Raw genomic sequence first — 13,038 nt, forward strand, 5'->3', positions numbered from 1 at the left:
ATATATGAAACTTAGAAGCACTTTTTGACCTGATAAACTGTATCAAAATTAACGACAAGAGTAACATTTTTCTAATGTTCTTTATTGGCCTTTTTACCACTTTGATTTGTACCACTCACTTGAAACTAACACATGTGCAGCTGCTCGTAATGTTACTATGGGCATTACATAGAAGAACTGTGAAGTATGTTGTGTTCTATGTTGCACATATACCTGCACATACACTGTTATTAGTAATACAGATGTGGATTTAGTTTAGGTTATAATGAATACAACAGTTTTGCACCAGTGTAACATTGGTAAGTGCTGACATGTTTACTAAGCAAGAAACCATTTTGATTGATTGATTTATGGCTGTATTTCCTCTTGTGTTGCAGAGTTACAGGAGGGGAGTTGTTTGACAGGATAGTGGAGAAAGGCAGCTACTCTGAGAAGGACGCCAGTAGTCTAGTCAGACAAATCCTAGATGCCATAGCCTATCTACATGACCAAGGAGTGGTGCACAGGGACCTCAAGGTATGAACCGCTTTAAAAGCAATCACTGAAGGCCTAAAAGATTTTGATTCTTTAACACCCCATGATCATGGTGTATGTCAACACCATGGATAGATAAAAGAGATGGGCAAGGTAAAAAAAATTGCATATCTGTCATGTTGTTCTATAAGAGCTAGATTCATTGATTGCCTTACATTTGCATAAACATATAATGTTGTATGTTGTATAATGAGTACAAAGTCCAGTTATCTTTAAGTTTAGACCATTGTCATCATAGTTGAAGACATCATCAGATGTCAACATGAGCTGCAAACTTGATCCTCCTCCTCCACATCTCTCTGTCCACCATCACTGATCTTTGTTCTGCTATGCTGAAGAACATGGTAAAGCATAAACTGTATGTGATGTTTCATTTTTTTCTTATTCCACATGCAGCCAGAGAACCTTCTGTACTATTCCCCAGATGAGGACTCCAAGATCATGATCAGTGATTTTGGTCTGTCCAAGATGGAGCAAGAGGGAGTCATGTCTACTGCCTGTGGAACTCCAGGATATGTTGGTAAGTCCACCTTTAATATTCAAAATTCCACTATCAACAGTCAATGATGGCACATTGTTGTACCTTGTAGTGCTTGTGCTGTTGATGTGCACCCACATAGCCCTTCCCCTTTAATATGCTTGAGGCGTCTCCTCAAACATAGAACCCCTATCTCTGTCCCTTCTGAAAGATTAGTGTAACACCAATCGAGATGCCCTTCCAAGGATTTGAACCGGGGTCCTCCAGTTACCAGCTAATTGGAAACAGGGGCTCAATCATGCTGCTACCAGTTGAGCTACAGGGACATCCCACAACATAGCATCTGCTACCTCTTTTTGGTTCAAATTGCTCTGACAATGAGGCAACACATCTTTAAGTGTCAGCAACACAGCGTGCGAAGCTTACAGTTACGCACCAACAATAGTCCATTGTTTTGCTTTGTGATTCATCTTGTCAGTGTGCCCTTTTTGATATTTTGATATCAGTCAAAAGCATGCAAGGACTAACTGGCTCTCATCTGCTCATTTGCCTTTTTGCTACAAAAAAGAGCCCACTTTGGGGACCCCCTGAAGGATGTTAAATGTCAACCCTGTAGGTCAAAAGTACTTTCAGCGTAATAGCTTAAGAGCACTCCAGTTTATTTCTAGAGCAACTCCGCGAACGGATTTTATCTCTGTTGGGATTCCAGAAAACAGACGACCACATTTGGACCCACCTAATGTAGCGGTGGCACTTGTGTGGTCATTCGTCATGCGCTATGATCCTAGTACAGGATTGAACCCTGTATTACCGTGTCAACAAATAATGTAGTGGGTGGGAATGTTGTTAAGGTTGCATTATGATACATGTTATACAAACTTTGCTATGGTTTGAAAAAGACCTCTAGGTTTGTCTTTCCCCAATGATTTAGTTATTTTCCTGTCTTTAGTACAATTCTATCTCTGCCTTTCCTTGCTTCCCCTTTGTTTCTTTTCAAAGCATAATGCATGTATAATGCATGCCACCATTATATCACATGCATTCTGCAGGGGCATTAAGACATGAAAAAGCTCTATAGACAAGAACTTCAGTGTAGATCAATTGACATCATATCTAATAAGTTACATTTTGTGTCTTTCCTTCCTTTTACAGCTCCAGAAGTGTTAGCACAAAGGCCTTATGGAAAGGAAGTGGATTGCTGGTCCATTGGTGTCATATCTTACATCTTGTAAGTAAATCACTTTGTTTGTTGTAATGATCATGTATATATCATAGTTGAACATGCCTGTCCATGGTGCTGAACACTATCCACACACGGGTAAACATGCCTGTCCATGGTGCTGAACACTATCCACACACGGGTAAACATGCCTGTCCATGGTGCTGAACACTATCCTCACACGGGTAAACATGCCTGTCCATGGTGCTGAACACTATCCACACACGGGTAAACATGCCTGTCCATGGTGCTGAACACTATCCCCACACGAGTAAACATGCCTGTCCATGGTGCTGAACACTATCCACACACAGGTAAACATGCCTGTCCGTGGTGCTGAACACTATCCACACACGGGTAAACATGCCTGTCCGTGGTGCTGAACACTATCCACACACGGGTAAACATGCCTGTCCGTGGTGCTGAACACTATCCACACACGGGTAAACATGCCTGTCCATGGTGCTGAACACTATCCTCACACAGGTAAACATGCCTGTCCATGGTGCTGAATACTATCCACACACGGGTAAACATGCCTGTCCTTGGTGCTGAATACTATCCACACACGGGTAAACATGCCTGTCCATGGTGCTGAACACTATCCACACATGGGTAAACATGCCTGTCCTTGGTGCTGAACACTATCCACACACGGGTAAACATGCCTGTCCATGGTGCTGAACACTATCCACACACGTAAACATGCCTGTCCATGGTGCTGAACACTATCCACACATGGGTAAACATGCCTGTCCATGGTGCTGAACACTATCCTCACACAGGTAAACATGCCTGTCCGTGGTGCTGAACACTATCCACACATGGGTAAACATGCCTGTCCTTGGTGCTGAATACTATCCTCACACGGGTAAACATGCCTGTCCATGGTGCTGAACACTATCCTCACACAGGTAAACATGCCTCTCCATGGTGCTGAATACTATCCACACACGGGTAAACATGCCTGTCCTTGGTGCTGAATACTATCCACACACGGGTAAACATGCCTGTCCATGGTGCTGAACACTATTCACACACGGGTAAACATGCCTGTCCATGGTGCTGAATACTATCCACACACAGGTAAACATGCCTGTCCATGGTGCTGAATACTATCCACACACAGGTAAACATGCCTGTCCATGGTGCTGAACACTATCCACACATGGGTAAACATGCCTGTCCTTGGTGCTGAATACTATCCACACACAGGTAAACATGCCTGTCCATGGTGCTGAACATTTAGTCAAGGACTTGTATCGCTTGTTCTGGATCTCCCCGGTATAGATGCATAATTTATTTAGTTGTATTGATTGATAAGAGCAATGGGTGTGGGCGTGTGACCCCGAGGTGCACATTTGATAGTTAAGTTTTATTTTCCCTCTGCCATTTCCTTAGATTGTCTTGCAAGGTCATGTAACTACACGTAAGAGGAGTAGACTTATCAATTGACTGTATATGAGCATACAATGGCCTGAAGAACTTGAAATGGTTGCAAAATCAATAATCCTCAAAGTTATGGAGCCATTACCAATTTCCCCTTCATTCCAACCACCGAGAAGAAAACTGTTGTGCAGTGGTGGCATGGCAGGTATTAATGTTTCAAACATTGGTGAGGTGCAATGCCGCTTTTTATTTTGTGCAGATAGCTTGTGCAGATAGCATCGTCATTATTGTAGAGAGAGAGAGAGAATAGAGAGAAAGAGTGAGAGAGAGAGAGAGCAAGTGGATAATTATTCAACAAAATTATGGGCACTCGATTTTTGCAAATGAATAGTAAGCACATTACTTTACTTAGTATCTATAGGAATCTTTTCCATTCATTATTTCCTGTGATAACATTCCAGCAAAAATAGATTTCCTCGGCCTTCATGATTACTGTTTTGGCTTTGATCTATATTAAACAACATCTGCTGATAACTTCTTCACCATTCATTATCTGGGGCAAAGTCCCTATGACATAGCTGCAATAACGAAGATGAAGTAGGAGATTAGATATAAAGAATCGTGGCTTTGATTTCTGGGTAGCTGCCAGCTTCCGGTTAGGCCTGTACATATCAATCTCGTTCTGTTTCTAAAGGAGAGGTAATGCTGTTCAGACATTGAAGTCACCATCTCATACAAATCAACCGGATATAGAAGATGGGAAAAGAGTTATTTGATCTAATAGATACATTCAGCCTTCTTCTGTATCCAGTCTGAAGAGACCAGATAAATCGATTGATACACTGTGGAACATGATAACAGCTAAATCTTGAGATAATATTGAAACTGGCTAGCATACAATGTCTATATACATACTGAACAATTAAAAATCAGTCATATCTTCTTGCAAAGAATTACACGGAAGATTTCGGGCAAATGTTTGAGATAAACTTGGAATTATATGCCACTGAAAAATGGTCATACCTTTCTGAATTCTTAGCACAAACCATCAATTCCATCCCATTCATTATATAATTGTGCAGATAGCATTGGCAGGAGGACAAAACTTACAACTGTTGTAACCAATCATTTCTGTCAGCATGATACCAACTCCAGACCACAAATCATATCTTTTTCATTAAGTTAGCTCCCAGAGGGTTACGCTAATGATACGCACAAGCTTATCTTTCTTAATGAAATTTATATCAGTAATGTTTTCCTCAATCTGTCTCAAAGTTTATGTTAGAGGCAACTATGCTGCCAGTACGTCACTGTCTTTGTGAATGATAGTCTATATTATACTGTAACAACTTACAGCACAGATGAGCAGTTACATGTACAACAGCTACAAGCACACTGAAGACTGTATCAGAAAATACAAACAATTGGTATTGTTTGCTGTGGATTCACATTGTGCTCCCTGGAGAAAATGCACCAGTGAGGACACTTCACCAAACATAAATCTGCTCAGTTATGAAACCTTATCATTACTCATTACATGGTTGTTAGACCTTTCAGCGATGATTCCATCATTTACATGCCTGATTGGGTTCTCTGTTTTTTTAAGAAACAGTATTATTTCAGCAACAGTAGATTTGATAGAGTTCCAAGGTAAGCTGTAATATAAAAAAATATACATATCATGTCCTGTTACGCATTATGATGGTGATGATAATAATTTCATCTTGTGTCGTGAATGTTAGCAATAAGATTGTCAAATAAACAAGTTCACAACATTAAGCCAGATATGCAAGTAACCTCTCACATGAACTGACATCAGCTATGTTAAGCTATATTGAAAATATTTCCTACTAAATTGAAGTATAATCGTTGTGTTGAAATTTGTTTTGCTGCAGGTTGTGTGGGTACCCCCCATTCTATGATGAGGATGACACGCAGCTCTTCAAACAGATCATTAAAGGAGAGTTTGAGTATGATGCGCCCTACTGGGATGACATCTCAGATTCAGGTAGGTGCCTTCTCTAGTGATCTTTTCGTTCAGCTAAACGGGTCTCTGATTTGGAAAATTACTAATGATTTGTACAGTCAACTGGACTTTTGACAATTCTAGTTAACATTCCTGTTCGTCTTTTCAAGTAGTTAAGTATCAATCATTTGATAAAAGTCTCAAATTTTCTCTATATCCAGTGAACATATATCTATTTGAGACTCTCCCTTTTGTCTTCCATTAAGAAACCACAGGGCCTTGATGAGAGATTACATCAGTATGGATTGAGCTGAGTGTTTGCATATAAATTAGACTCTGTGGATAACAGGGCATGTAGAATTATCCATGGAAGTTGTTTTCTTACCCACATGTAGATGCGCATCAATACTTTTCCCAATGAGCCTTTCAACAAGTTTGGCATCTAACCTTTAGTCACAATACTGTAATAACTGTGGCAGCCATAGAGGTTTTCACGCCTGTTCTATAATGTCAAAGTTTCTTGTGAAGTGAGATATAGAAAAAAGGCCACCTGTAGGTCAGTTTGTGAAAAGGTTCCAAATACTGTAAATGCATTTAGTTTCGCGAGGGATTTAATTTCGCGGTAGCGGGAAAAAGGACTTTTCGCTGTGGTTTTAAGTTTGCGGTAGCACCGTGCACTGTAGTCTCTTACTGCCATGGAAAAATGTTCGTGGTTTTAAGTTTGCGGTGAAGCGGCAAAACCGCGAACATTAAACCACCACGAAAGTTTCTGCTTTTACAGTACTGTGGAATGTTTGGATAATTTGGTGTAAACAACATGCAGTTAAGGAAAAGTTAGTCAGCTAATTGGAAGACTAAGAAAGAGATTGACAAATCAAATCCAGTCTTGCCTCACAGTCTTGTCTTAGAGCTTACATATCAATGACATTTACATATGACCATTACCAGTCGGTGACTTTGATATGCCCAATCGGTTTTTACAGCTACATATTGTGCTATATGTACTTCTGTGTTAATTCATACTAGTAACGCTGAAAAAGAGTGATAGATGTCCTATCTTTATAGTATCAAGTTGTGGAGATTGATTTGTTTTTAGATTTTTTTCAAATTCTGATGTTTACTGCTGGACTGTTGAGTGTTACTGACATTGCCAATGTCAAAGTGACAACTACACAGGGAAACGCCACGGATCCTCTCTCCTGTTTTTGCCGGAAATGTTATTGATTAGTTGTTATCTCAGCTGGTACGGGTCATTCCACTCGCCTGCTCTCCTGTGGGGGGCATCATCATTACCAGTAATGGAGGTGATGGCGGAACCCAGGGGCCAGAGGTCATCTCCCCTCTGCACTTGACAATCAATTCTCCTTATTTGGGGTAGCGCTGTTTGTTAGGAAGGCAGGAAGTAGCGACAAAGGTCAAAGATTACCTCTTTGTAAAATGCAAAATGCCATTCTACGATTTCAACCTTCTTCCGTTCAGCGTGAATAACAGACGGCCATGCTTGTAATGGACATGTACGATGTCTGTGCTGTTGGGCAAAATTCCAGGCTTTGCCCTGTCGGTTATAGCAAATCAATCTTTACAGTTTCACTCAATATCCGTCCTTTTGAATGGTCTAATTTCTGGCAAATGATGATGACTGTAAACTGTAATTGTAGAGAACTACCCTTTCCCAATAAGGGTTTGTATTGATTCTTGGTTTCTGTTTTGGTATGTACATGTGGTGTCTGGAGGATTCTACAGCTTACAGGCCATGGCCAGAAATCTGCCCTAGGTTTCATGTAAACAGCACATTGTCAGGTTCATACAAAGGAAAACCCTATAGCCACAGTATCAAGATGTTTGAAACTATGATTAGAAGCCAAGTCTGACTCAAGTAATATCAGAGCCTGACATAAAATCTTTACTATACAAGCTTGAACAATAGCTGACGATGACACATCATCAATCTGCATCTCACGTTGGTCAAAATTGGTGCAGAAATAACCAAGAAATCATGAAAGTAGACTAAATAGTAAGACTAGACTGTACTGTACTGTAAATGTCAAGCTCAACATAAAAGTAAGACACCAGTTTCATCAAATGCATTTCCCTTACATGTTTGTAACTTCTACATTATCTGTACCTATTGTATCTAATGCATTTTTCTCTTCATTGCCTTCCAACAGCCAAAGATTTCATCAACAACCTGCTAGAAATAGATGTAAAGAAGAGGTATAACTGCAGCCAAGCCATATCACACCCCTGGTAAGACTATGCTTTTTTTGTGGTGGTGAAGATTGTGTGTTACTCTATAATTGTTTTGAGAAAATGGCCAGTGTTTCAAAATGTAGCAGTCAAAAGGAATCCAGGCAACAACAACAATATGTCTGTCCCTGGTGCTGAATTGTTGATTGTTATTACAGTCTTTCTTAAGTGACAGAAGTTTGTTGAAGAAGCTTGTAATTTAAAAGCAAACACTTATTCCCCCCAAAGTACAAAGGCAACAACAATGATAGATGACATGCCTGTATGTGATTACCCATAAGAGAAGTCAATGCACCATATAACATGCAAACAAGAAACCTTGAGATTTGTTACTGTACAAATGCCTCTTAGTCATAACAATTCCATATGAGCTAAAAAAGATAGTCAGCAACTTTTGAATGGATAAATTTCTTTTGCAAGGTTTCAGAGGAATACTCAGGTGTAATATAGATAAACGCGTTAGAATATAAAACCGTTTGAATATATCCTTAACATAAAGATTTGTGTCAGCCCTAGAGCTAGCAGTCATTCCTAAGGCAGCATAATAATGTTCCAAGGCAGAGAGTATGATGGACTGTTGACATGACACCTGGGTTATCATAAAGTTGCAGGCTGCCTTGAAATTGAAACCAGGAATTTCTAATAAGGCAGGGATAAAGGATGTATAGCTTTTGTTGGTAATGGATGGGACAGGGAGTTGTGGAATCAAGCCATTTGTTCTGCATAAAAACACCACTGTCAGAGATATGTGAAAAACTGCTTCAAAACAGTGTGGGAATGGTGCATTGGTGAACAGCAAAATGCTTGGACAGACATTGATGGGAAGCATGCTCACTAAATTGAGATGTACCTGTAGCTCAATTGGTAGCAGCCAGACAGTTGAGGTCCTTGTTTCAATTACTTGGTAACTCAGAGACACTGGTTTAAATCCAGGGAAGGGCATCTTAGTTCAAGCTCCACAAGCAATAAGAAGAGCAATCACAGAAGCACATTTAGATAAATGACTTCTTCAAAGTTGTCTATCATAATCACTGACAAAAGAAAAGGAATCAGCAGTTAAGGGTTTCTTTCTTTCTTTCTTTATTGACAATGAAGCAACTCATCCACAAAAATACAGATGAACGTACACAGATTTCTTTCTGTTCAAAATTGTGACCATTTTAGAAAATGAAAACATATCTGTATGTACCTGTTAATGGATGATAGGCTGGCTATGCTTTTGCGATGTTCCTGTGACTGTCACTGCAGCCCCAATCCTTCTCTGTTCCCCAGGATCTCAGGTAACACAGCTCGAGACAAGGACATCCACCAGTCTGTCAGTGCACAGATGAAGAAAAACTTTGCCAAGAAGAAGTGGAGGGTAGGTTTTGACAGTTTCCTGCATGTAATAGATGTTTCTATGCATTTTGGTGCCGTGTATGTATAACAAAAGATGTTTGATGTGCCAAAAGGAAGTTGAAACTCGAGGGCTGAACTATGAATGATTTTTGGTCTTTAAAGAAATAGAGAAAATAATTCTGAATCAGTACCTGGTCCATAAAGTTTATGGTCCACAAAAGCTAGCTCAATATAGGCAAAGAAACATCAAGTAAAATATGATACCAATCTATGGAAAATGGGCAAGGATCTAAAAGTAGATTAAGAACTTCCAGATGGCTACATTTTCATACATTGTGGGAGGTATAAAAGTCAATAATTTGTCTTTATACTGTCTAAACTCATGGGACAACCATCTGAGAAAGTCATAAAAACTGAGGTGGTGCATATCTACGAAATGAAACATTATGATACAAAACCTCATGGGAAATAAGAAGCTGCATGCCCTGGTCATGTCATGCAGATTATGAGAATTTTGACTGATTCTAAAGGAGTGATCTGGCTCAAAACTTGCCAACCAGACAGTCTTGAGGGTATTGTACACGTTGTAGGTGGACCGTGTTATTAAATGTTCCACTATCGATATTTGGGGAGCATACAAATCCACTGCAATCATGAAGTCATCTATATGAGCACACTGACCTTAGAGGTGTATCATATTCCCTTTACTGAAATTGGCTAGACAGAACACAAAAATATGGAATTGCATTTCCAAGTTATCTTATTGGATCATTTGAGATAGTGATGACTGTTTGACAAGTTGGAAAACTTTTTTCCCTGTGATGTGCGTTTAAGTCAAAGCAGTCACAAAGATGTGGTAGGATATCCAGTGAAACAGTGAGATGTGTTATTCTCCACTCACATTTGTTTGTTTGTACTGCATATCTGGTAAACTAGCATAACGTTACCGGTCCAGGTTTGTACAAAAGAGTACAAACTGCACATCAGGACAGATGTACATACATGTAATTGATCCACTCTCACAGGGAAAGTTCCCTACTCTTTTCGATCAGTGTGTTTGGTTCTTTTACATGCTTGAGGTGTGGCTGTCCGCAAACATGGGACCTTCAAGCTTGGTACTTATTTACACCTGAGTAAAGTGAGGAATATTTTGCAAAGTGCCTTTCCCAAGGACACAAGGTGGGCAGCGTATCGTGTTTGAACCCAGGTCCTCTGGTTACAGGCCAAACACCCTACCATTAATTCATCACACGACCCCACATTTTAACCCTCAGTATCATAAGGTTCCATTGTGACTCAGTTTTGGATTTACTGGTTTCCCAGTAATCTTTCAAATTGGCAATTTTGTTATGAAGTGTGATAGTCCAATTAATCCATTATATCCATTTTCATGAAGGAAGCAAAAATAAGCTCAGCAAAATCTCTGCTGGGCATGGGAACAAGTAATATCCACCACAAACATCCTGGCATTACCCTAACCTGTAACTTCAATCCTAGCAATCAGCCACAGGGATAACTCCTGGGGTAAAAGAGAATCAACTTCTTTTCCTTAATGGCCCTGGAGTGATGCAGGTGGAAAGTTCTGCATGATTGGCCCAGTAGACAGTTTTTAGCCTTGTGATACTATCTCCACAGTGCTTATTCATGTGGGCTTTATCCACAGCGCCTCGTGCCTTCTGCTCGTATTCATGACGTTAGTGGAGCAAAATGGAAAATGGCTTTATCTCCGTGCCACCCCAGCTACCCATCCAGCCATTGCCTGTCTTTATGATTCATGTGAGGGCAGAGGGGTCCCTTAGCAACAGCTATAATGACGTTATCTAAAACATGGAATACTATGGGTAGCTGCAGTATGGAAAATGCCAAATTCACCTTTATCCTCCTTTGCGAAGTTATCCTTTCATGTAGTTCTGTGTATGAGTGTTAATGAAGGTTTGAATTTGCATTTATATATGGTCATTCATTTATCGACTTAACTTTTTGGAATAGCAGCATTTGAGACATTCCTAAAAATGACTTGTTTTCTTGTATTTCACTCTGGAACGACATATCCTAAAAGGCCAATCACATTCAAAGGGCAAGGTAAAGGTGGTAAATGGCTTGCAATGTTGGGTTAAGGGAAGGCAAAGAAAATCTAGGAAAAAGACCTTCACAAATTGTTATTAACCTCAGTTGAACTAACATCCACACAACCTAAGACCCACCCCCTTCAGTCCTTCTTGGTTTGTCTTCTCTCATCACAGAAAGCATTGTTCACATCTAAGTTCTTGGATACACTGGGATCTGTTCAATCAAGAACAGGAAATGGCACGGAGAAAGATGCATGTATCTAAGATACTTGGTATCACCAAGGAATATAGAGTTGCAGCTTAAGAGGAAATTGGAAATGTTTCACTGTCTGCTTCTCTAAGGGAGTTTAGTGGATAAAAGTTTGGTGGATTATCTCTGTTCTGCAAAGGACATGGTAACCGTTATTGGTGTGGAAAAACGAATGAGAAAAACAAAAAAGATTATGCTGAGAAGCAGCTTACGAGTATGCAACCAAAGAAGTCATATAATCTGTTCTTGAACAATGGAACTGTTTGTTCAACTAACTATTATAACTGTTTTTGACCTTTGAATAATATTCTTGTATGCAGCATGACGTCCTAGTCTGTACTTTAGTACTGACAGTAGTTTGGGGTATGCCTGGGGTTGAAAAATTGCAGCTGATAGCTGTGAGTTTCATTATGCTTAACTTGTGGAATTTCAATGCAATCATAGAAGACCATACTCTTACACATGGGAGCATTCTTCATAGATATACATGACAAATATTACACTTTTTAGAACTCAAGGAAATCATGCCAAACTGAAGGATGAACAGAATTGGTGCTGCTTTGACTACAAATTTATAACAGTGAAGAAAATTTTCTTTTTACGCAGTGTGTAGCAAACCTTCATTCAGTTGTGCCATACGTGTATCTCTCCACTCCATTACACTTCGTTATCAGGTGCTCTTAGCCTTGTTCTGTGAAATGTGCTGCTAATCAGTAATAAGTTGTGTTAAAATTCATTATTCCCTTGTTGTTTATTCCCTGGCTTTCTCTACCATGGTAAAAATATTATGACCCTCATAAGCAATAAAAAAGCACCCTGAGACGATATGTACATGTACTTGTTGATACCACTTAGCAGGGTGTTTGATGAAGATACCTGATATGGAACACTCCAGGCAGTCTGCTTGATTAAACAGGTGGCCTAAGTTACTTGCTACAGGCTTCTTTTAATCCACACAGCAAGATTCTGATAAAATTCTTTGCCTTAAAATAGGACACATTGATGCAATGTGGATATCATGAATAATGTGATTTGTGACGATTGATGAAGATATTGCCTGAGGAGGTTCAAAGTGAAACAAAACTTTTGGCAAGCATATTACACATCATTCAATAGCAGGAGAATGTTACAGTAGTTTTATCATCGTGAGAACCTCACAGATCTTGCATGCTATGTTGGCTCTAAACCAAGTTCAACCTTCTTTTTACTCTATACCTCAATTCGTCATAGTGCAAATATTGTTCGACGGGGAAAAGAAGACGAGCTGTTTAGATAAACTATGGCCTCGGGCAGAAATCCATTTACAAGGCTCCGTCAGTCGCTGTTACATCAACTTTCTTCCACCCTTCATGTTGCCAAACAAAGTTATGAAGTAGCCTTTGGGGAAATGGCAATATCCTGTGAGATTGATGGTTCTGTTGTCGGTGGATAAAGGCACTCACCTAGTAGCTGCTGGGAAAGTGGTGTTCCTAACGTACAGGTGTAGGTAGAGTTAGTGTTATGTGGAGGAAAATGAATTGATAAACAGGAGACAGACAGAGTTGGTGT

The 13,038-nt window shown here is 39.8% G+C and overlaps 1 protein-coding gene across 1 annotated transcript in view; it reads left to right on the forward strand.

Moving 5' to 3' along the window:
* LOC118415633 (calcium/calmodulin-dependent protein kinase type 1D-like) overlaps positions 1–13,038 on the forward strand; it is a gene marked incomplete in the record, with an annotated part of 46,287 nt that overhangs the window by 28,159 nt on the left and 5,090 nt on the right. The window contains 6 exon segments of the mRNA XM_035820341.1: positions 378–516; positions 931–1,054; positions 2,165–2,240; positions 5,516–5,628; positions 7,755–7,833; positions 9,106–9,193. Of these exon segments, the coding sequence (XP_035676234.1) occupies positions 378–516; positions 931–1,054; positions 2,165–2,240; positions 5,516–5,628; positions 7,755–7,833; positions 9,106–9,193 (619 nt within the window).

This window comes from Branchiostoma floridae, chromosome 5, assembly GCF_000003815.2.
Source record: "Branchiostoma floridae strain S238N-H82 chromosome 5, Bfl_VNyyK, whole genome shotgun sequence".
Taxonomy (NCBI): Eukaryota; Metazoa; Chordata; class Leptocardii; order Amphioxiformes; family Branchiostomatidae; genus Branchiostoma; species Branchiostoma floridae.